General features: G+C 45.6%; 1 protein-coding gene across 3 annotated transcripts in view; it reads right to left on the bottom strand.

Annotated features, from left to right (window-relative positions):
• Window positions 1–4048: 4048 nt before the first annotated feature.
• The window catches only part of LOC115154586 (roundabout homolog 1), a 214634-nt gene continuing 193242 nt past the window's right edge, over window positions 4049–25440 (bottom strand). For all 3 annotated transcript variants that reach the window (XM_029700968.1, XM_029700969.1, XM_029700970.1), the window contains 22 exons: window positions 25043–25051; window positions 24613–24737; window positions 24255–24426; window positions 20672–20877; window positions 20324–20574; window positions 18453–18619; window positions 18162–18283; window positions 16517–16751; window positions 15197–15318; window positions 14761–14932; window positions 13721–13918; window positions 12258–12284; window positions 11334–11376; window positions 10888–11042; window positions 8743–9090; window positions 7720–7833; window positions 7243–7627; window positions 6642–7138; window positions 6377–6526; window positions 6025–6246; window positions 5674–5882; window positions 4049–5535 (listed from right to left, as the gene is read on the bottom strand). In XM_029700968.1, coding sequence (XP_029556828.1) covers window positions 5521–5535; window positions 5674–5882; window positions 6025–6246; window positions 6377–6526; window positions 6642–7138; window positions 7243–7627; window positions 7720–7833; window positions 8743–9090; window positions 10888–11042; window positions 11334–11376; window positions 12258–12284; window positions 13721–13918; window positions 14761–14932; window positions 15197–15318; window positions 16517–16751; window positions 18162–18283; window positions 18453–18619; window positions 20324–20574; window positions 20672–20877; window positions 24255–24426; window positions 24613–24737; window positions 25043–25051 — 3944 coding nt within the window. In that variant the 3' untranslated portion in view covers window positions 4049–5520. The remainder of the gene's footprint in view (window positions 5536–5673; window positions 5883–6024; window positions 6247–6376; window positions 6527–6641; window positions 7139–7242; window positions 7628–7719; window positions 7834–8742; window positions 9091–10887; window positions 11043–11333; window positions 11377–12257; window positions 12285–13720; window positions 13919–14760; window positions 14933–15196; window positions 15319–16516; window positions 16752–18161; window positions 18284–18452; window positions 18620–20323; window positions 20575–20671; window positions 20878–24254; window positions 24427–24612; window positions 24738–25042; window positions 25052–25440) is intronic.

The raw sequence follows: 25440 nt of genomic DNA, 5'->3' as shown, positions 1-25440 counted from the left end.
TGCCACCTTTCACTGCAGATGCGAAATTGCGACATACTGTGGTGGATTGAGATGCATCCAATGCAAAAAACAAACCAGACATCTCTAGCATAACCTGATGGATTTTCATGGGGATTGTTTTATTATCTTACTTAGATTAACACACTGGTGGGTAAATTGGATACTGGGGTTAACAGGAATACTAATTGACATTTTATTAACACATTTTGGTAATGTAATGGCTGTGCGTAAATGATCAAAGGGGGAAACTGATGTTTGCTTGTAAATGCCACAGGCTTGATGAGCGGGTGTGGCTTAATTTCATGGAAACCATTTAGAACAGAAATTCAGGCAACAATTAAGAGCCATTTCCTCTTCCTCTGGTGTTTGATTGAGGTAGGATTTAGAGAGAGAAGGAGCCTACAGAGAGGGGCATTAAATCCCTCTTGTCGTTGTTTAATTGACTCAGCGTGGAGGGAAGGGGGTAGGAGGGGGATGAGGGAAAAGGATGGAAGGGGAAAAGATGGGGGAGGCAGGCAGGGGGGTAGTCTAATCCTGGTGCGTGGGTTTAATTGCATGGGCAGAACAGGGGAGGAGGTGACAGGGGATTACACTCTCTCTCTCTCGCTCCCCCTCCCTCCCTCCCTCTCCCCTGAGAAGTGCTGCTGCACTGGGGTAGACATGCTTGCTGGAGTACCAGGGAGATCGATGTGGAGAAACATACTGATGGGCGACTGACCACTTCAATCATGGCTCAGGACAGTGACTTTAATACTTGAGAAATGGCAGAGTGAAAGTAATCCTTATTCAGCTTACTGTGGCAAATGAGAAGCTATTGATTTTAATATTTGACCAAATGGCATTTACAACCCTGGCATTAGACTAGCTGTGTTCAGCGAGAACTGAAACCCAGAGGGACAGAAAATAAAGCTGTATTCATCACATTCAAGACCTCAACGTTCCACATTTAAGCAGCGCTCTGCGTTTGTGAGTTCGCCCATTGAAATTGACTGTAAGTTCGTAAATTGGTCTCTCCTCTATATAAAGGCAACCATGCGGTTTCTGTGTAGTTTGAGGCCTATGGAAACCAGCCAGCAGTTCCAGTCTCCCAGGACTGCTCTAAAGACTCCATTACCAGTAATGCCCCTCTTCCTGGGTAGCGGCCTCAGAGGCTGTCCACACTGGGGCATAATGAAGATGGATAGACTCTGTTTATTTGCTGATGCTGACACGAAAAGCGTGTCTCGCCTCGACTGTGATCCATCATCAAAGCCTGCACACTACTCTGATAGCCAGGGGAGTGTGTGTGCATGTGTGTGTGCGTGCGTTCATGCGCAAGAATGCTGACGTGCGTGTGTGTGCGTGTGCATGTTGGGGCGGCAGGTTAGAGCGTTGGGCCAGTAACCGGAAGGTTGCTGGATGGAATCCCTGAGCTGACAAGGTAAAAATCTGTCGTTCTGCCCCTGAACAAGGCAGTTAACCCACTGTTATTGTAAATAAGAATTTGTTCTTAAAACTTGTTATGGATAGGGGGCAGTATTTTCACGGCCGGATAAAAAACGTACCCGATTTAATCTGATTATTACTCCTGCCCAGAAACTAGAATATGCATATAATTATTAGCTTTGGATAGAAAACACTCCAAAGTTTCTAAAACTGTTTGAATGGTGTCTGTGAGTATAACAGAACTCATTTGGCAGGCCAAAACCTGAGAAGATTCCAAACAGGAAGCGCCCTCTCTGACCATTTCTTGGCCTTCTTGATCATCTCTATCCAAAACAGGGGATCTCTGCTGTAACGTGACATTTTCTAACGCTCCCATAGGCTCTCAGAAGGCGCCAGAACGTTGAATGATGACTTTTCAGGCCATGGCTGAAAAACGGTAGCGCATTTGGTAAGTGGTCGATCTGAGAACAATGAGACTGGTGCGCGTGTGCACAAGACAACTCCATGTTTTCATTTTCAGTCTTTGAACGAAAACAACGACTCCCGGTCGGAATATTATCGCTATTTTACGAGAAAAATAGCATAAAAATTGATTTTAAACAGCGTTTGACATGCTTCGAAGTACGGTAATGGAATATTTTGAATTTTTTTGTCACGAAACGCGCCGGGCGCGTCACCCTTCGTTACCCTTCGGATAGTGTCTTGAACGCACAACAAAACGCCGCTATTTGGGTATAACTATGGATTATTTGGAACCAAACCAACATTTGTTATTGAAGTAGAAGTCCTGGGAGTGCATTCTGACGAAGAACAGCAAAGGTAATCCAATTTTTCTTATAGTAAATCTGAGTTTGGTGAGTACCAAACTTGGTGGGTGTCAAAATAGCTAGCCCGTGATGGCGAGCTATCTACTCAGAATATTGCAAAATGTGCTTTCACCGAAAAGCTATTTTAAAATCGGACACCGCGATTGCATAAAGGAGTTCTGTATCGATAATTCTTAATATAATTGTTATGTTTTTTGTGAACGTTTATCGTGAGTAATTTAGTAAATTCACCGGAAGTGTTCGGTGGGTATGCTAGTTCTGAACGTCACATGCTAATGTAAAAAGCTGTTTTTTGATATAAATATGAACTTGATTGAACAAAACATGCATGTATTGTATAACATAATGTCCTAGGAGTGTCATCTGATGAAGATCATCAAAGGTTAGTGCTGCATTTAGCTGTGGTTTTGTTTTTTGTGACATTATATGCTAGCTTGAAAAATGGGTGTCTGATTATTTCTGTCTGGGTACTCTGCTGACGTAATCTAATGTTTTGCTTTCGCTGTAAAGCCTTTTTGAAATCGGACAGTGTGGTTAGATAAAGGAGAGTCTTGTCTTTAAAATGGTGTAAAATAGTCATATGTTTGAAAAATCGAAGTTTTCGGATTTTCGAGGAGTTTGAATTTCGCGCCACGCCTATCATTGGATATTGGAGCAGGTGTTCCGCTAGCGGAACGTCTAGATGTAAGAGGTTTTAACTGACTTGCCTAGTTAAATAAATGTTCGATTTTAACCCTTAAACTCAGTTACTGTAATGTATCTGGATAAATTTGCAAAATTGAATTGAAGTGGAGGCCACCAGATTAGGCAAAATAACTGTCCTAAGGCCTCTCCTCAGACACTTTAGCAGTAAATTGGAGTCATCCTTTCCCACAGACAACTGAATGGTACAGAGGAAATATAGATTACCTAATTAATGAAGAGCGCAAGAAGGATGGAAATGCATGAGTTTGACTCCCTCAGCAGGTCCTACTGGTGAACCACAGAGAATTAGAGTGGGCAAGACGCAGCAGCGTCTACATCATGTTGACCCCTTACGGTACGGAATTAGCACTGCGGTGACTAGGGCTATGGACATCAATGTCTAGGTAGCTAGCCTTTACAGACAGCCCTGTACAGCTGCCGGGACACTGTTTATTCCACTCGGAAGGCGAGAGAAGCTTCAGCTATAACAGCAATCTGTCCCATCTATCATTGAATGCAATTGTGTAGTTTCATCAGTGATAGGACTTCCAGCAGCTCAGCATGTGTCTCCTGCTCTGCTCGCGCTGATTATGCAGAGATGTACTTACAGTTAAACAATAGGAAGACGTTATACTCTTTCTGGAGGAGTCTGTATGTGGGTAGCTGATTGACAGTTTATTTCTCTCCATCACAATCTTGTTCTCAGAGGAGGACAAAGAAAGGATTTTGGCTGCCGCTTGTAGCTGTAGTTTTGAATGCCATCCATCCCCCACTACACACACACACACATACACGTGACACACTCACCGAGAGCCACACCTGTGCTAGGCTCCAGAGCGTCTCTTTCCTTTTGACAGCACACAGCTGCTCTGTTAATTAACCACGAGGGTTCATGAGTGAGGTTAATTAAACAGCGTGTCTCATCACATTCCCATAAAGAACAGGCTTTTGGGTGGCTCTCCCTCTTCCTCTCCATCTCCCAACTTCCTTCTTTACTTAAACCTTGTGTTAGGCTCTATTGACTGGTGAAATGCTAGAGGAATAAGGGTTTAACCTAACAAGTGAACAAAAACGGAACAACCCAAAATAAGAAGAGATCTCAAACGGTACAGTGGCATTTGAAGACATTTTAATAATAAATAATGTGGTAAAATGACAATGTTTTTTTTTTCATCCCGTTTTTAACATACTCAGTAATGAAATGAAATGCCATGGCTGACATCATGAACATAGTAGTGTAATTCTTTAAAACATGGCAAACTCCAAACAAATGTCAGGTGCCCTCAGTGAACATCGTTTCACACATTTTGTACATGTGTCGGAAGTAAAGAAATGGACTCAAAGCTTGGCCTAGATGTAGCCATAAAGAACCTAAACCCAACAACAACGTCTTCTTCTTTAGTCCTTCTTTGGGTCAGTATTCATTTCACTTCCTTCAACCCTGTCTTGCTGGGAAACAGTGGTGGATGTGTGTTGCTTGCTCATGGACAAAATGCTACCCATCACCAGGCACGGAGAAGTCAATTTTCCAGGATGGATGCATCAACATTTCCACCCTTAACTTATCTGGAAAGGAGACAACTACTAAGAGAAATGGGGCTTCCTCACCCTTCTCTATTGGTACAATGTGTCCCTCAGGTTGTCTACGGTCTCTCTCACTTCCTCATAAGTGCATTTGTAGACATGAGGGTATAATCCGACCAACACAGTAGTTTGTGTCATATTGAATGGATAAATGTGGTCACCGCTTTGGGCAGTGTCCCCTTCAGTCCAAATGATCACTCTGGTTTCAATTAAACCTAGACAGGGGAGTCTCGTTGCCATCCCAATCCCAACAGAAACAGAATATTAAGACACATAACACTCGTCCAATCGTATACAGAAAACGATCAACAACATTATTTTTTAATCATTGTTCCTCTTTTAAGACGGAACGTCATAGATAACAATGGTTTAAAATAAAGTTAAGTGATTGTGCTTTTGAAACCAAAGTAAAACAAATAACGCACATTGACAAGACCAACATCAATAACAAAACAATAACAGTGCGTTACAAAAATACATTAAAAACAAATCTAAAAATCCCATTGTAGCAATTTTGTGGCAGCAAAATGACGGAACAATTTACAAGATGGATGGTGAAGTCCAAATATTAATTACAGTAATATAACAGGCGCAACAGACATGCCAAGACCAGTCTGAGGCACCACAGAAGGTGATCCAAGACAAGGTATCTGTATACAACAGTCATCTAATGTGCATGTACTTTCATATTAGTCACTAGCTCACCATAGAGGCCAGTTCTCAACCAACAGCTCATGTAAACAATGATCTAATAGTGCTTCGTACCAGTGAGTGCACAGACTGAAACATGATCGCACTTTTTTTCTCACACTTTCTATTTCCCTCCAAAATGGCATCAAATGAGAAATTGTCAAAAGAAAAACTAATATTAAGTATTGTTATGTTTTTTTCCCCTCATTCTGTATGATAAGAAAAGTAATTTACATAATAGTCACTGATGTCAGATTCAAGCCTTCCTGTGAGGGCACTGTGGGAGTTTCCTGTCCTCCTCCCATGATCCTCAGCTCTCCAGCAGCTGTGGACACAAGTTTATAATGCAACCCCTCGATTAATGGCCATCAAAAGAAGCTCATAGACATACTAGATTTTGGACACATAATTTCAACTAATAGAAACGAGTAAACTGACACTTTTATGAGCATCTTGTTCTCACCTCTAGTTCCTCTTCCTGGGTCTGGAAGCCTGCGATGCTGGGCAGTGTGTCTGTGGGGTTCCTGCGGGCCCCATCTCTCCTCCGTCCCCCTGAGCCCCGGGAGGACATGGAGCTGGAGGAGCTCTGAGCCTGGCTCTGGCCCTGGCCCTGGCTCTGGCCCTGTACCGAGGGGAACGAGGGCCTGCTGTACGGGAGGATGTCTTCAGAACCTGGAACAGAGAGACAGATTCAAGGGGATTTATTTTGACATGTAGAAACCACATAAAAGCAAAAGGTTATAATGCTCATATTTATACTTCTTTGTTCCAATACACAAACCATATGGGAAGTATACTACATTGCAGTATGTACCTGGGTGTTGACGACCTTTGCTGCTCCCCTTGCCTCCCTGTGGAGTCCTGTTCTTGTCCTGCGCCTCCCGTCTCTCCACAGAGCCCTCTCTGGTCCTCTGGCCCCCTGCACTCCCTCTCCGGCCCCGTCCCTCCCCAGAGCCAATCCTAGGGAGCGTGGCCCCCCTCACCTCATAACCACACCGCGACATGTGACTAGGAGACTTCAAGGGCATACACGAGTCTGAGGAGAGAAGAACACAGAAATGGAACTTCAGACTTTATTCACCAAGGAATATGTACTGTACAGCTGAGAGAAGTCAAAGGGAGAGCCGTTCCGTGAAGTGACCCGTGTCTCAGATCCAGTCCCTTACCGTCAGTGAAGTCGTTCCTCTGCTGGTGGCCTTGGTGGCCAGCCTGGGCCTGGTGCTGCTTGTGCCTCTTGGGCGGTCTCTTCTGCATCACTGCAGAGCTCATGTTGCTGTCTGTGGACAGGGGGCTGCTGGGACGCTGGCTCCTTCGCCCTGAGGGAACAGACAAACATTCAGTACATGGACGTTTATGTAAGAAGGTATATCTAAGTGTTTTTCTGCTGCTATTTTCCCCTGACCCAGTTTCTTTTGTCCCTCTCCTCCTCACCTGCTGGCCCTGTGTCCTCTGGAAACCTGGCCATGCGTAGGCCTGCTGTGTAGTCTCCAGTGTTGGCCACAGCCTGGGCGAAGTCTGCGTCTGTGAAGAAGGATCCGTCTGAGGAGCTGACAGCGCTGGAGCGTCCTGATGAGCCATTGTCCTCCTCGGAGGCCGAGCCCCAGCCGTTGATCATGGAGCCCGTCACAGAGCTCTCCAGGTCCCCAGTGCTGGAGGCCGGCGTCTGCTCCAACCCCCGGAGGTGCAGCCTGCGTGGGGGAGGGTGGTGCTGGTGGTGGGGCTGTTTCTGGTGGGGCTGGGGATTATTTTGGTGCTGGTGGTAGTGAACCTGGGCCATCTCCGCATCCGTCTCATCCCCTTCCTCTTCTTCATCCTCCTCCTCTTCCTCCTGGCCGTCAGTATCCAGTGCCAGGGGGCTGGAGATGTAGCCGTAGGTGTGTGGGGGGGAGAGGGGGTGCGGTGGAGGAGGTGGGCTGGCTGCGTGTTGTCTAAGGAGGAAGACAGGGAAAGGAGCAAAGCATGGACCAATAGATATGATTGTTGGTTGTAGCTGGGATGAGTGAGATGCAGTGTGAGTTGGGCTCATAGTTACCTGTGGTGGTCTGTTCCGTTGTGTAGGCCGTTGTGCTGATCTCCCTGGGGGGAGGGGGTGAGAGTGGCTGTAGACTGGTGACTGTAGGACATACCCGCAGGGGAAGAGGCTGCCCCTCTAACAGGGGGGGTGGGACACCTATCCATCCCTTCCTCCGCCTCCTGCTCTTCCTCCTCCATCTCATCCGGATGCAGGTACATCCGTGAGGTAAGCATTGGGCATGGGGCATCTGGGTTAAAGCTTTTTTCCATGGGCAGGGTATACTCATCACAGCTCCGGCTTGGTGGGGGGTTGGCAGGGGGAGGGGGCAGAGGTTCACCCCAGTTCACTGTGTTAGTTTTGGGAAGTTTGGGAGTGCGAGTTCCCTTCTTATGACTTTGGCTCCCTGCAGAGAGAATAGAAAAAACTTTTTGAACATACTGCAGAACAAAATACTTATTTGTCCTATTGCTATAATCAGTGTGCTCAGTGTCTCACCAGAGGTACTGCTGCTGCCCCTGTCAGAGCTGTGGTGAGAGCCTCCGGTGCTGTGTTCGTGGGCCTGGTTATAGGGGACGGTGCCTTGCAGGGGCCCATCTCCTCTATAGTGGTCTGAAGACCGCAGCGACAGAGAGACAGACAGAGTTAAACAGATATATTGACCAGGGGAGTTGATAGAGGGGGGTCATGGGTTGGCACCCCCCCATTCTCATGGGTCAGAGCGCTGTCAGTCTGGCTCAGATTGGAAAGGAAAGGTCGGTGCGTTTGTTCTGGCATTCAAGCAGTATCAGGGCTGGCTTTAGGACCTTTAAGACCAGACAGCTCAGAGGCAGCGGGCAGGCTGTTTAGCAGTATTAGAGGTTGGCTTTAGGACCATGCATGTGTTTCGGTGCAGGCGCGAAGACTGGCTGGCTTTAGGACTATGGAGAGCAGATTGACCAGATGCAGTGAACAGCGCAACTTCTCATCTCAGTTGATGAAGTGCAGAGGTGGAAGATGGCTACGTAACTGCTGTTTGACCCAGGAAACTGGGCAGAGCTAGTGTGTAGCAACTATTTGCTGTATGTCATGTTTTTGTAGAATGGTGGGTATGTCCCGTATCGACTGAGGTGAATGAAGCTACATCAGCCGAGGTGATAACGGCTGCAGATATTTTGGTTTGTTTTTGCTGTTCTCCAAATAGCATTTCAGAGCTTTTAAATAAAAAATACAGTAAATGAGCTTTAACTTTCATAATATCCAGTTCCCACTGAACATGTATCTAACTTGAATATTTTCCCTATGTTAATTTTCAAATGTACTTATTTGAATAGATTAGGGCAGATACAAATTAACAGCTGAAACAGTTATTTTCAATGCTATTTGTGATACAAATAAAAAAGCCCCCCCCCCCATGAAAAAGTTCCTTGAAAAGCCCCTGATGTTGACTACACAGAGTAAAACAAATAAACAAAAAAATGATTAACTTCCCGAAATACCCTCCCTCCCACCACTGCTACTGTACGTCTCCAATCCTCTCACCTTTATTAAGCCTGTTGTTCTGCTCCATGATGTTGTACTGCATCTGTGTTTTCTGCAGGTGGGAGGGGGGCTGGTTCCAACAGCGTATGTCAGGGGCCCCGGCCCCAGCTGCTGCGGCCTTGTTCAGGATGCTGGACTGGATGAGCTGGGTGGTGGCATAGGGGGTGGGCTCGTAGGGGGTGGGCGGCCCTCCCCCTGGGCCCACGTAGCACAGGCTGGGGTTGTTGAAAGTCTTGAGCTCGTTAAGTTTGTTGGAGAGGTCCACGTCGCTGTACACAGCCTGCTCAGGCCCCAGTAGACCCCCCTGCTGCTTCTCCAGCTGGCTGCCATAGTTGGCGATGCAGTCGGCTATGGAGAGGAGACCACATGGGGTTAGGTCTAGTAAAACTTTACCCCTTCATTAAACCTTCATTAACCCTTCAGGAAGTCAAGTCATATACATAACACCCTCAATTATCATGTTTTATGTTGAAGCCATGTTTATTTTTCCATTGCTCAATTGATTTGCATACACTTAGGTTGGAGTCATTAAAACTCGTTTTTCACCCACTCCACACATTTCTTGTTAACAAACTATAGTTTTGGCAAGTCAGTTAGGACATCTACTTTGTGCATGACACAAGTAATTTTTACAACAATTGTTTACAGACAGATTATTTCACTTATAATTTATTGTATCACAATTTCAGTGGGTCAGAAGTTTACATACACTAAGTTGACTGTGCCTTTAACCAGCTTGGAAAATTCCAGAAAATGATGTCATGGCTTTAAAAGCTTCTGATAGGCTAATTGACATAATTTGAGTCAATTGGAGGTGTACCTGTGGATGTATTCCAAGGTCTACCTTCAAACTCAGTGCCTCTTTGCTTGACATCATGGGAAAATAAAAAAAATCAGACAAGACCTCAGAAAAATAATGTAGACCTCCACAAGTCTGGTTCATCCTTGGGAGCAATTTACAAACACCTGAAGGTACCACGTTCATCTGTACAAACAATAGTACGCAAGTATAAACACCATGGGACCACGCAGCCGTCATACTGCTCAGGAAGGAGACGCGTTCTGTCTCCTAGAGATGAACTTACTTTGGTGCGAAAAGTGCAAATCAATCCCAGAACAACAGCAAAGGACCTTCTGAAGATGCTGGAAGAAACAGGTACAAAAGTATCTATATCCACAGTCAAACCTTCATAACCTGAAAGGCCGCTCAGCAAGGAAGAAGCCACTGCTCCAAAACCGCCCCAAAAAGTCAGACTACGGTTTGCAACTGCACATGGGGACAAAGATCGTACTTTTTGGAGAAATGTCCTCTGGTCTGATGAAACAAAAATAGAACTGTTTGGCCATAATGACCATCATTATGTTTGGAGGAAAAAGGGGAACGCTTGCAAGCCGAAGAACACCATCCCAACCGTGAAGCACGGGGGTGGCAGCATCATGTTGTGGGGGTGCTTTGCTGCAGGAGGGACTGGTGCACTTCACAAAATAGATGGCATCATGAGGCAGGAAAATTATGTGGATATATTAAAGCAACATCTCAAGACATCAGTCAGGAAGTTTAAGCTTGGTCGCAAGTATGTCTTCCCCAAGCATACTTACAAAGTTGTGGAAAAATGGCTTAAGGACAACAAAGTCAAGTATTGGAGTGGCCATCTCAAAGTCCTGACCTCAATCCCGTAGAAAATGTGTGGGCAGAACTGAAAAAGCGTGTGCGAGCAAGGAGGCCTACAAACCTGACTCAGTTACACCAGCTCTGTCAGGAGGAATGGGCCAAAATTCACCCAACTTATTGTGGGAAGCTTGTGGAAGGCTACCCGAAACGTTTGTCCCAAGTTAAACAATTTAAAGGCAATGCTACCAAATACTAATTGAGTGTACGTAAACTTCTGACCCACTGGGAATGTGATGAAAGAAATAAAAGCTGAAATAAATACATTTTCTCCACTATTATTCTGACATTTCACATTCTTAAAATAAAGTGGTGATCCGAACTGTTTTTTTACTTGGATTAAATTGTGAAAAACTGAGTTTAAATGTATTTGGCTAAGGTGTATGTAAACTTCCGACTTCAACTGTACCATATGTTCCACTGCTGGGACCTGACCACTATCACCAGAAGAGGTTTGTAGCTGTAACGTTACTGACCTGGGCGGCTGTAGGTGGTCATGTTGCTGTCGCTGGTGCCGTTGCCACTGTTGCAGCAGTTGATGTTGCAGTCTTTGTGGTTGGCACATGCGTTGGGCCAGGAGTCTGCCAGCCACGGCTGGTTTACACTCTCCCCCATGTTCAGCAGCCCAGGTCTGAACCAGAACCACACAACCAGAACCATTATCATACAGAACATGCTTTACTCCAAGTCAAGTAAACAGGGTTTCAGTCAGGGATGGGTATGGGAGTTTCTGTCCTTTGTCAGTTATTAGACAGGGAGAGATCTCCCTCTGGTGGTTAGAGTAGGGAATACTCTGTTGTTGCTTTTACCGCTTTCCCTCCTGCATTTCTCAAACGCCATAATAAGTGCTATATAGACAGTGGGAAAAGCCTATCTGGTAAAGTGTACACATATAACCACACATTGGGATGATTCCCCTTACCTCCCAGCACTGCAGACAGACTCGCCTCCTCTCTGATAGGCCACTGAATCAAACAAAGAGAACAAATGTGAGAAACACAAGAAAAAAACCTGCATGACAAATAAAAGAGGAAATCCAGGTTGGTGTGACCCGTCTTTCACTCTGCACTCATACAGCTGTCTTTCTTCAGTCTGACTCACAACTGATACACACACACACACACACACACACACACACACACACACACACACACACACACACACACACACACACACACACACACACACACACACACACAGGTAACTCACACACGGGGCACTTGGGATTGAGAGGTGTACATGCAGATAAACAAAATCAGTCTGAGAGCTTTAACCATGATATCTCGGCCCTGAGGCACACTTCACAGTGAACGATCCCCCTGCAATTCAGACACATCCTCTTCACTGGAGGGTGAGTCACCTCAACCACATAATTAGATACACTAGCCTACGGCTACAGTACAGTCAGTATGTGAAGGACAAGTGGGAACACGGGACTGTGTTTATGCCTCTCTTCTCGTCACAAAGCATAGTGACTCAGCAGCACTATCTGCCCTTGTTGTGTGTCGGTTGTCTATGTCTGATCTAAGAGGGCGGAACAGTGGGGGGCTTATGTCAGAACATCACTTCATAGCTCTTTACTGACCTCCCTCGGAAAGATTTGATTTAAAAAGATTGGTTTATGGATGTGAGACCACCTAACTTATACACTAAGTTCATTAGCTGTTTGTATATGGGAATAGCTTGGCCTTGAGTGCTGCGAGAAACAGAGTACATAGGGAGAGAACTGTGTTTGTGTACAGGCGTCTCTGAATCATAGGGGCTTCAAGTTCAGTACACACATGGGTAAATAACTGTGCATTCAGCACTCAAATACATGTTTACAGAAGAATACATTCATACATACCTGTAGGAGTGAAAGTGAATGATGGAACTGCAGGAACAAACCCAAGGCCAAACAGAGGAGGGAGGGAAGGAGAGAAAACAGAGATGGGAGAGAAAGTGAGAAAGTGAGAAGAAGGGTCATTTATTGATAGCAAAATATACATTTCGTAAGCCTGTGAACAAAAAAAACACAAAAAACGGCAGACATATTGGCACGCACACTCAAACGCATGCGTACGCACACACACACGCATCAATCACCACCGCGGTGGTCTCAGGAACAAGTGGCCTTGTGGGTAATGGAGGTCACATGGGGCAGAGCGAGGGCGATAACAGTGATAGAACACATGTCATAATACCTGGCTGACAGGCCTGTCCCTACTCTAACTGTGTCTCACCAGGGAGAGGGGCGGCGGGCGGTGGCCTGGAAATGAGCCCTAAATGTCACCGTTTGAATGTCAGCGTAATCTGGGATGTGCCAGCTAGACGTCTGATCGTCACTACCCTTTGAGGTCTTTGAGTCAGGGGAGAAGATTAGACCAACCCCCTTTTATGGGTGAGATGTGGTTATCAGGCTCCCTACTTTGAGGATAAAAGCAGCTGACACGAGGCAAGTCACACTATGGGCTACTGGAGAAAAACACACCTAAATGTGACTGAAGTGAATAAATGCAATGGTGACACAGAGGACCGTGTCTAACCTGTGTCAGTGAGCGCAGGTTACCAGCGTTCAGCTAAACGACCACAACACCAACCTAATGTCCTCCCTCTGTCTACCCCTCCTGATCTAATCACTCTCACTGTCCAATCTCTCCACAACAACATATTAGCTGGGTGTGATCCACCATTGATACTCTAATGACTGCAGTATAATACTGTAAACACCTTCAAAGACACGGACATCAAAGATCTCAGTCACACACACAGTCACACACACAGTCACCCACACACACACACACACACACACACACACACACACCACAGTCACCCATACACACACCACAGTCACACACAGTCACACACACCCACACACACACACACACACCCACACACACACACACACACACACACACACACACACACACACACACACACACACACACACACACACACACACACACACACACACACACCACAGTCACCCATACAAACACACACAGTCACCCATACACACCGTCACCCATACACACACACACACAGTCACCCATACACACACAGTAACCCATACACACACACAGTCACCCATTCACACGCAGTAACCCATACACACACAAACACACACACCAGTCACCCATACACACAGTCACCCATACACACACCACAGTCACCCATACACACACACACCGTCACCCATACACACACACAGTCACCCATACACACACACGCAGTAACCCATACACACACACATTCACCCATTCACACGCAGTAACCCATACACACACAAACACCCCGATATATACACCTAAACCCACATCCACTACAGACCTTTGCGTATGCCGGCGTAGCTGCTGCTGAGGCCGCTCCTCTTTTTACGGTGACGGTACAGCCACACACTGAACACCATGAGGACCACCCAGCAGGTGGCGCCGATGCCCGCGATGAACGCCGGCTGCTTGACCACATCTGAGATCTGAGACAGCGTGTCCTGGTCCTCAGGACTGTGCATCATCTGACCCGTAGAGTCTGGAGAAGAGGGGGAGGACGAGGAGGAGATTGAGAAATAGAACATGTACATAGCATATTCTATCATAGAACATTGGCAGGGAAAGAAAGTGAGGCGGATCCTGAAGGACAAACATCAGTTCTTCAAAACATTCAAGTTCAACTGAAGGCCAGGAGTCGTAGATGGAAAACAACATTACAGAGATGAGATAGGAGACACAGCTGGAGAAAGGAGTTATCTTTAAATACATCTGGGCACATAATCTGTCATGAACAATGTTCTCATTCTCTGCTCCTCTTTAGAGTGCTAGGCCAAGAGGTGAACTGGACGCCAAGGTTTGAGACTTGACTCAAGGTGACATTATCCTTGTGAATTGGCTCCATGAAGTTACTCTAAACGCTTGATATGGACCATGCGAAAAAGCTGGAATGTGCTAAGAAGATGGAGGTGGAAAATCGAGTTGAAAATGCCTGTGGTATGTGTGCTTTTTGTCACGAATGGTGAAACTGAGGCTAAGGCAGGAGACAGCTAAATGGTCATTATTTTGATGATGATGATACCTGAGTAAAGGCATTGTGAGCTGACTCAGGGACATGTTCATGTCGGGACTTGAGATGGACACCCTGTACTGTGTACATTGGTCATGGTGAGAACTGACACAGTATGCAAATCACACAGACCATCTATCCGATGGCTACGAATGAAAAGAGCTTAGACAGGTTGAACCGGTGTTGACCTGGAGCAGACAGTGGATTAACACTGAACTCACCTCTCCGCTTCCTGGTTCTGAGATCAGATGTATTTTTAGAAACTCTAAACTCAGGGGAGGCTGTCAGGTGTTAACTACAGTTGACCAGCTCACCAAGTTGAAAGAAGGTGACATCGCTCTTGACCCCAGGCCCGGCGCCGTTGCTAGCGGCGACCTCCACGCTGTAGCGTATCCCTGGCGCAAGGCTGGGGATCAGCACGGAGAAGGTGGAGCCATCTACTGTCCGGTTGACATGGTAACGGCTCTCGTTGCCCAGGCACCAGATCTGGAGAGGACAATGTAAAAGAAAGGGGAGGGGGATAGTAAGACAGGGACTTGGTTCTTTCAGTAAATGCCAAAATACCTGTTATAAGACATTTCAACATTAGTCCAGTAGATGGCAACGCCTCCTCAATACTTAGCCCACCTCTGCTGGAGCAACTAAAAACACACGCACCCAAGGAAGTTTGAGGGGAAAAGTGTGAGGCTTGAGGTTCTGCTCTATACCTCTCTCTGTTTGTTCCCCTATCTCACCCTCCCTCCATCTTACCTTGTACTCCTGTACCATTCCGTTCTGTTCCTCTTCGGAAGGTGGTTGCCAGGCGACCAGGATGGCGGTCCCGTTGGTATCGCTCTTCGTCACGGTAACGCCCCGGGGGGCTCCGCTGGGGGCTGAGACAGGAACACACCGTCAGACAGACGCACAGACATCATGGTGACATCAAAGACATTGACTCTCATTTGAGCTATGCTCAGAGTCTGCCATGTCTCTTACTGAACATGAAAGAACACTTAGTGACAATTCAGATCACAGGCATCAGCCCGCCACATATGCAGTAGTTTTAGAGTATTCTGAAAACATGCAGTAAGCTCTAAACAACAGGAATGAACTGAACAGAATGATCGTAACCAGCTAATGAACATTATGTGGAATGAATCAAGGTTAATATCTTTAAAAAATCTATAATAATATAAGGTTATGGAACTAGAGTGAATCATTTGTATTCATGTTGTGATAATTGTTAGCATTTGTAAGATGAGCAGATTTTAGAAAATGTGCAACACAACGTTTTCTCTGACGAGCCGGGACACTGGGTGTACACATACTATTTATCTCATCCCTCTACACCCTCTTGCATTTATCTGCCTACGGGTATGAAACCCACATGAAGCCACAGGTCGACGTGGCATGTTTCTCATCAATATAATACAGGAACTGTCTGAGCTGATGCTGTGATGAATGACACGTTGCTGGAGCTCTAGTAATACTTGGGGGCTTTGTGTGCTGTGCTGCAGTGATGGTGCTAGTCACCTGATGAGAGCAATTAAACTGAATCAGTAGTGCATTGGCCTCGGGAGTTTATGCACCTTCTGGTTAAAGATAATGAAAGCAGGCATGTCTGTTGTCTCAGGCTGGCTGGGGCTCTACTTATGAACTCAGATAACAATTAACAGCACAATTTGTCTCCACAGCTGCTGCTACGCACTCATCTATACAGAGTACACACACTGGAAGAGCTACAGTACACGCATATAAGCTTTAAACAATGTGAAACTCCCAAACCTCACCAATGATGATTACTACAACCACACAGTAACATCCACACATCTCTGGAACAATTAGCAAGCACAGTATGGTGTAATGGATGTGTTATGGTTTCTCAAAATTCTCATTCATTTATTTATACATGTAAAATGTTAATTTGTCTTCGTTTTAACTTGCCTAGATGAATAAAACTCTCACAAAACAACCTACTCCAACCTAACACTACAACTGCTGTATGAAACCTTTCATCTCCATCCACACTTCCAATCACAACCCTCTCTAACAGCAGCCCTTGACCCTTGACCCCTGTCTCCAGCCTCTTACCTTCCTCCAGCGTCCTGGCCACCTTCACCTCGCTGTCCGCTCCCTGAAATTCATCAAAGAAGGGACGCACTTTGAACTCGTAGGTGACCCCTTTCTTCAGCTGAGGCACCACAGCTCCGTCCTCTCCAGGGGTCCGCACCTCGAACACGCCCCACTGCCCACCTGGCTGGCCCAGATCAGCAGACGCCCTGTACATCACCTTATAGCCCTGTATGTACGGAGACTCCTGCTCCACCTAGTGGCAGAGAAGGGAAACAGATGTTAGGATTTCTTACAGTGGTTGTTACGGGGACAGTGGACAACGGTCCTGAGGAATATTTTTTCTCCACTCATAAAAGAGTAATAAAGGCCCAGTTCATTCAGTTTGTGTAGCACCCATACTTCCCACACTAGAAAGAGAAACCCTACTGTAAATGAGTCTATTAAATAGCTATAAAATGTTGGCATTGATATTTAATATTTAATATTTTGTTCTTCCAACCAAAACTATTTAATTGTAAGCCTCTGGGATCTATGAAGCCAGTGTCAAAGAGCCATTATACCAGCAGAACATACTGTAGAACAGTGGTCTGAGGTGTTGGGCCAGTGTGTCACATGTAGAAAAACACCACATTCAAAGGTATGTATACATTATGAACCATAACTCTCCTGCTGTGTGTGTTGGGCTGGTAACCATATACAGTGAACATCCTCCAGGAGAGGTCTTCAGCCCTGTGCTATGTTGTCTACGGGGAGAGCTTAGGTTCCACCCCCTCTCATCTCCCAGAGCTCAGAGAAACCACAGCATGAGGTCATCACTAGCCGCCAGTTTCCTGAGAGCCTGGGACTGGTTAGGACACTGCCAGGAGGACACTGCTAACCAGCACTCGTAGAAACATGGGCCTCAGAGTTAGGTATCGTAGATACAGCTAAGGAACCTAGCACTACATAAGCACTTTATGAATGACTGGGCCCATGACCTGTTATTTGGCAATGGCCCATAACAAAGTGTTATCACCTGTTTTAAAAAGTATTATGTTCATTTGTACTGTAGAGTGGCCCTATTAATCATTTTTGTCCAAGTCTGCTGAAAGTCAAAAACTCTCCTGCCAACTTCCACTGATGCTGGCCATGGGGATGCCTTCTCCCTGCCTGGCTGCCTGGCTTTGGCCCTGCTCAACTAAACTATTTACACCCTGGCTCTGTTTAGGACCGCACCCCTGACATGTTCACAAGTCAGATCATACAACACTGATGGAAATTAACACCTGAACCCTTCATGGGGGAGAGACGGAGAACCATCTCACAACGTAGAAACGTCCTCTTTCATAGGCCAGGATCAAAACTCACTTTCATAGGCCAACAGTTCCACATCCTACCCACAGCTGGCTGTGCAGCACAGTCTATGCTCTATGCCTACAGACTCAACTATGTGTTCTGAAGAACATCATTTGTCAACAAATCAAATCATATTCTGTGTTGCCTTTTGTTCATATTAGACATAGCCATGCCAGCACATCACGGTGTAGGGAGACCAACAGACCAAGCAGTGTAAGAAACTGAGTGTAATAATTCTAAAACAGCTGACACAGAAAAACACTAGGGTAACCACTTCTGGCAGGACATATCTGCAGACAGCTGGGCCCAGGGCCAGGACTCTACTCACCGTCCACTGCACCCTGACGGAGGAGGAGGAGAGGATGGTGGGGTTGTGCAGATTGACCACCACGTCCCCCAGTTCCCTCTGGATCTGACGATGGTCCACTCCTTGGCTGGTGGGAGGGGTGTCTACATGGGGACACAAAGACAGGGAGGGGTTAGTTCACTCTGGCACTCACTCTGCCCCAGCCAAGCCATGTGGTTAGGATATGAGGACCACTAAGTCTCAGTGTCTCGGTCATCAGATGAATGTGACTGTATCATCAAGTAGAGGTGGTAGAGGAGAGGGTTGTCTCACCTTGTGTTCTGACGGCATCAGTGATGGGGCTGGGGTCACTGAGGCCGTAGGCGTTGGCTGCTCTAACCAGGAACAGGTAGACTGCACCTGGTTTGAGGTTCTTCAGGACAAAGGTCTCTGTTTTCACATGATCAGCCAGAGTCACCCAGCTACTCCCTGACGCATGACTGCACAGAGGGAGGGACAATGGTCAATCACTCACAACAGTGCATACACAGAGCCTTCAGAAAGGATTCATACTCCTTGACTTATTCCACATTTTGTTTTGTTACAGCCTGAATTCAAAATGGATTTGTTTTCTCACCCCATCTACACACAATACTGAAAAAGTGAAACACTGAAAAAGTGAAAATGTTTTTAGATATTTTTGCATATTTATTGAAAATAAATTACAGAAATAATCAATTTACATAAGTATTCACACCCTTTTGCTATGACATGTCAAATTGAGCTCGGGTGCATCCAATTTCCTTTGATCATCCTTGAGATGTCACTACAACTTGATTAGAGTCCAATTCAATTGTTTGGAAATGATTTAGAAAGAAACACCTGTCTATATAAAGGTCCCACAGTTGACAGTGTATGTCAGAGCAGAAACTATACCATGAAGTCAAAGGAACTGTCTGTAGATCTCCGAGATAGAATTGTGATGAGGCATGTATCTGGGGAAGAGAATAAAACTATTTCTAGTGTTTCCAAGAGCACAGTGGTCTCCATCATTGGGAAATTGAAAAAATATGGAACTACCCAGACTCTGCCTAAAGCTGGCCGTCCGACCAAACTGAGCAACCGGGCAAGAAGGACCCTAGTAAGGGAGGTGACCAAGAACCCAATGAACAATCTGACAGGACTACAGAGTTCCTTGGCTGAGATGGGAGAACTAGCCAGTAGGACAACAGTCCCTACAGCACTTCACCAATCTGGGTTTTATGGGCGAGTGGCCAGATGGAAGCCACTCCTGAAAGAAAGGCACATGATAGCATGCCTGGAGTTTGCACAAAGGCACATGAAAGACTCAGAGCATAAGGCAAAATATTCTGTGGTCTGAGGAGAAAAAAATCGAACTCTTTGGCCTGAATGCAAAGCACTATGTCTGGAGAAAACCAGGCACAGCTTATCACCTGTTTAACACCAGTCTTACCATGAAGCATGGTGGTGGCAACATCATATTATAGGAATGCTTTTCAGCGGCAGGGACTGGGAGACTGGTAAGGAGACTGGTAACAATGAATAGAGCCAAATACAGGCAAATCCTTGATGAGAACCTGCTTCAGAGTGCAAACAACCTTAGACTAGGGCGAAGATTATTGTTCCAACAGGACAATGACCCCAAGCATACAGCCAAAGCAATGCTGGAATAGTTTCAGAACAAGAATATGAAAGTCGTTGAGTGGCCCAGCCAAAGGCCAGACTTGAATCCCATTGAAAATCTGTGGAAAGACTTGAAGATTGCTATTCACCGTTGCTCCCCATCTAACTTAACAGAGTTTGAGAAAAAAGGAAGAATGGGAGAAAATCCCCAAATCCAGACGTGCAAAGCTGATAGACATACCCATGACGACTCAAAGCTTTAATCACTGCCAACGGTGCTTCTACAAAGTATTGACTTATGGGTGTGAATATTTATGTCATTTAATTTTGCAATAAATTTGGTAAAAATTCTAAAAACGTTTTCACGTTTTTTATTATGGGGTATTGTGTGTAGATGGTTGACCCCAAAAAATCTATTTAATCCATTTTGAATTCAGGCTGTAACACAACAAAATGTTGAATAAGTCCAGGAGAATGAATACTTTCTGAAGGCACTGTAGATACAGCCATGAACACACATATTAGACAAACATATTAGATCTCGGCCCTCCTACACTTACCTGAATGCCTCGATGACATAGGAGGTGGGCGTGGCCCCAGCGTTAGGGTTGGGTTTCCAGGACAGTGTGACAGAGGTGCGGCTGACGTCAGTCACGTCAGGCTTGGACAGGGCACTGGGGATCAGGTTAGGGTCTGTGGGTCGACCCGGCTGGACAACCACTCCAAACTCTTGCACCTCCACGTAGGCCCTCCAGGATGCCTCTCCACTGGGGCTGGATGCCAAACAGGTGTATACGCCTGTATCGCCAAGCTGAGGAGACACAGAGACACAGTGTGAGAATGGGCTCATTCAGTAGTGTCTGAGTGGTGGTCTTTAGGTGTGAGAGGGGTGTTATGCTGCCCCCTACCTTAGTGTAGCGGATCTGCAGGGCTCCTGTGTCTATCTGAGTGATGCGGGAGTCATCGGAGGACACCACCACCCCGTCTTTCTTCCAGTGGACTGTTGGAGTGGGGGTTCCTGTTGCTATGCAACCCAGTACCACTGTGCTGTCCACAGGTGCCGTCTGATTGGCTGGGCCCTGTCGGATCACGGGAGGGGGGCGGTCTGACACCACTATTCAAAAGGGAGAGGGAGAATGTACTGTTTAATACCAGTTATACTGTCGGAATCAGACATGGGTTCAAATACTATTTAGGGTATTTCAATTACTTTCAAAGACATTTGGAAGTATTTCATTTTTTTTTTAAGACAAGTAGTTGAATATTGGAATGCATTTGGAAATACACTTGGAAAGTATATTTAAAAAAATATCATATAAACTGACTCAAATAAACTGCCATACATTTAATCCAGATATTTCAAACTAGTGTTAAAAATACACTGAGTGTACAAAACATTAAGAACACCTGCTCTTTCCATGACATAGAATGAGCAGGTGAAAGCTATGATCCCTTATTTATGTCACTTATTAAATCCACTTCAATCAGTGTAGATGAAGGGGAGGAGACAGGTTAAGGAAGGATTTTTAAGCTTTGAGACAATTGAGACATGGATTGTGTATATGTGCCATTCAGAGGGTGAAGGGGCAAGACAACATATTTAAGGGCCTTTGAACAAGGGTATGGTAGTAGGTGCCAGGGTGCACCGGTTTGTGTCAAGAACGGCAACTTTGATATACACATGGGGTATCAAATCAAATCAAATTGTATTGGTCAGATACACATATTTAACAGATCTTATTGCGGGTGTAGAGAAATGCTTGTGTTCCTAGCTCCAACAGTGCAGTAATATCTAACAATAAACAACAATACACACAAATCTCAAAGTAAAATAATGGAATTAAGAAATATATAAATATAAGGATGAGTACTATCGGAGTAGCATTGACTAGAATACAGTAGAATACAGTACAGTGAGGGAAAAAAGTATTTGATCCCCTGCTGATTTTGTACATTTGCCCACTGACAAAGAAATGATCAGTCTATCATTTTAATGGTAGGTTTATTTGAACAGTGAGAGACAGAATAACAACAAAAAACTCCAGAAAAACGCATGTCAGAAATGTTATCAATTGATTTGCATTTTACAGGGTACAGGAACAATGGTAGACATCTTGAAGCATATGGGGACAGCAGAATGGGATAGGGAGAGATTGAAAATGTCCGTAAACATTCCAGCCAGCTGGTTTGCACATGCTCTGAGGACGCGGCTAGGGATGCCGTCTGGGCCGGCAGCCTTGCGAGGGGTAACACGCTTAAATGTTTTACTCACATTGGCCACGGAGAACGAGAGTCCACAGTCTTCGGGAGCGGGCTGCGTTGGTGGCACGGTGTTATCCTCAATGTGGCTAAAGAAGGTTTATGGCTTGTCCGGGAGCAACACATCTGTGTCCGCGCCGTGGCTGGATCTCCCTTTGCAAGTCCCTGCCACATACGCTCGTGTCTGAGTCATTGAATTGCGACTCCACTTTGTCTTCGTACTAACGTTTGTCTGTTTGATTGCCTTTCTGCACAATTTCTATTCAACCATACTCCCTATCACCTTACCATGGTTAAATGTGAAGGTTCGCACTTTCATTTTTGTGCAAATGCTGCTATCTATCCACGTTTTGGTTGGGGTAGGTTTTAATACTTGACACAACCATGGGAAGCATTGTAGTCAACATGGGCAAGCATCCCTGTGGAACGCTTTCGACACATTGTAGACTCCATTCCCCAAAGAAATGACGCTGTTCTGAGGGCAAAAAGGGGGGTGCAACTCAATACTAGGAAGGTGTTCCTAAGGTTTGTTATACTCAGTGTAAGTATTTGAAAATACTTTCAAATAGCAGGCTCTTTATAGGAAATTATTTGAAAATACTCATTTAAAAAAATACGTATTTAAATAACTAAGACTCAAATACACATGGTCTAACCCTGGTCTGAACCATGTCTGACCCAGGTCTGGGTCAGAATACATAGTTCTCTCTATCATCCCTTCAGATAGAGAGAGAAAGCAGGAATGAAGAGAATAGAATGGTGAGAAAAGAGACAGAGAAAATCAAGGACAGATGAGATGTGAGAGATATTGAGGAAAATTGGCACGAGAAGAACACAATAGGAGTGACAGGTTGGGCAGTGAAGGGGAATAGAAATCAGATTATCCCAATGCCCAGAGCAACTGGCTAATCATTGGGCAATAGTAGACGCACCACGGACCAACAAATAACAAATTCCATTTAGATAGCAGCCAGCCATCACTCTCCCACTTCACAACCCAGTGGAAATAGAGGGGATGAGGCTCTCCAAAATCAGAGGCACAGGGGAAAATAATGGAAATACCTTGAAAACCACCAGAGGTAATGGCAGCAAGTTATTTCTATACAGATACACCATTCAAACAGGGAGGGAGGATGGAAAAGGGGGAGAGAGGTGGAGGGGGAAGGGAGAGACGGGTAAGCCTATTCACTAGAAGGAGAAATAAGGGATGGCAGAGTGAGGAGTGCTACGTGGATTAAATGAAACATGCTACATCCTTGTTTCATTTCCATTAAGTGTAATTGAGTGTACATTAAGTAGGTGACTCTCATTTCCCTGGCGCGGCTGCAGAAAGCATTACCATATGATTACCCAGAACCAATAGCTGCCACCAAGTCACCGCCATGCACAGACAACGCCTGCCGCCTGTACCAGCCTCAGGCAATTATGTTAATTAACTTAATATATGTACATAGTGAAGGCGCACACGCATCCACACACGCACACATACACACGCTCACACTCTCTCAGGTCAGTTTATTATAACCAAGTAGACTTTGCTGCTGGTGCTGGCTGCTGTAATTACTGTTGTAGGTCTTGGAGCCAGACTCACAATTTTAATTCTGTTTTTAATAACTGATGCAATTATCAGGATTATCATAATTCGGTTCACCAGCATGACATTAGGGAGGAGAACGAAAGGTGTCTGGGTTTAAATATGTGTGTGTGTGTGTGTGTGTGTGTGTGTGTGTGTGTGTGTGTGTGTGTGTGTGTGTGTGTGTGTGTGTGTGTGTGTGTGTGTGTGTGTGTGTGTGTGTGTGTGTGTGTGTGTGTGTAAAAATGTGTCTGTATGAAAATGTGATTATGTGTGTATGTGTTTTGGGGGAGGGTTCAATTGGGAAGGAGGGTATGGGTAGTCTGCATGCACTGTCACCATGGGAACAGGGGGTTTGGAGCCCAAATGCCTGCAGCTGAGGGTTCCTGAAATCACTCCAACAACAATTAGTCACCAAGGCCAACAGTAACCAGCAAAAAACACTGAACCATAAAGGCCACAGTGTCTCGCCAGGCTACAGGACAGGCTGATCTGCCATACATCCAGTCAGCAATCAGCAAGTAGTTATTCAGTAATGACATTGGAGGCCAGAAATTCAGCATTTTCCAATCATGGAGAGACAACTCAGTCAACCAGGCCAATGGAGGCTTTGGTCAGTTGATTAGAGGAAACCCTCCCTCCTCCCCTCCCTCACTCACTGTCAGTGACCTCCAGCAGGGCCTTGGTGATGACGGAGCCAGCGATGTTGAGGGCCTGACAGCTGTAGTAGCCGGCGTCTGAGCGCTGGGCGTCTGCGATTGTCAGACTGCCTGTCTGGGACACGGAAAGTCGGCTGAAGGGCTGAGGGGGCTGGTAGGAGAAAAGCAGGCTCTGGAGGACGGAGAGAAAGAGACTGGTCTTGAGACTGGAATTACATGTTTACCCTTCAGACATCCATTGGACATGGTGTTATCAATAACCTGCACTCTAAGGATACGGTGCATTCAATACCTTTTCTTCAACATATAGGCCTATGTATCAACATTTTCATCTTAAATAGACTGGATAGTATCTCACATTGCTGCCCTCCCTCTGCCAGAAGATGGCAGGCTGGGGGTTGCCAGTGGCCTCACACTGGAAGGTGACCATTCTCCCAACTGCCACCACCTGGTTTCTGGGGCGCATGGCGAACGCTGGGGGCACTGCGGGAGTGGAGAGATGGACCTTGGTTTAACAGGACAAACATTGAAAAACGTTGCAAGCATTGCATTAGAATGATAAAACAAACTATAAAATCACATACAATAGGATGAAAAAATGACTGTTTACCTTTCTTCCACTTAAATATATGCATTTTATTTTATTAACCACTTACTACCGGTCACTCGTGACAACTGAAATGTGAACTCCTATCGGAGGATTGGAGGAAGGAGAGGAGGACTGTAATGACTAATGATGTCGTGTTGCTGTCAGTGTGGAGGAGGATGACCGACGGATGACAACTTACCAGTGAAGACTACAAGAGAAGAGAAGCAAACACAAGAGCAGGAGATGAATAATGATGACAGGCACATGTGACGGCAAAAGATTATCAGTCAATCATGAAACATTTTCAACAAACACTTTGATGAATGAATACATGAATGAGTAAAGGAACGGAATAAACAACAATCTGATAGACCGCGAGGGACATATGCTGCACAGAAGCTCTGTTTGTGTAGTAGAGTAACAGTCACTGCGTGTTGACTATGGTTGGTCTCAGGGGGTGTGTATTTAATGAATGGGACACCACAGCGAGACTGCTTCAGTGTGGGTTTGACTGTAAATACATCTTCCTCCCTCCATCTACATTCCTCAACACTATCAAAAACACAGATGTATGTGGTTACTGTGGACATACACACT

This window comes from Salmo trutta, chromosome 19 (assembly GCF_901001165.1).
Source record: "Salmo trutta chromosome 19, fSalTru1.1, whole genome shotgun sequence".
NCBI classification, from domain to species: Eukaryota; Metazoa; Chordata; class Actinopteri; order Salmoniformes; family Salmonidae; genus Salmo; species Salmo trutta.
Note: the sequence above shows the minus strand (reverse complement) of the source record. Positions and strands in the feature narration are given on the sequence as shown.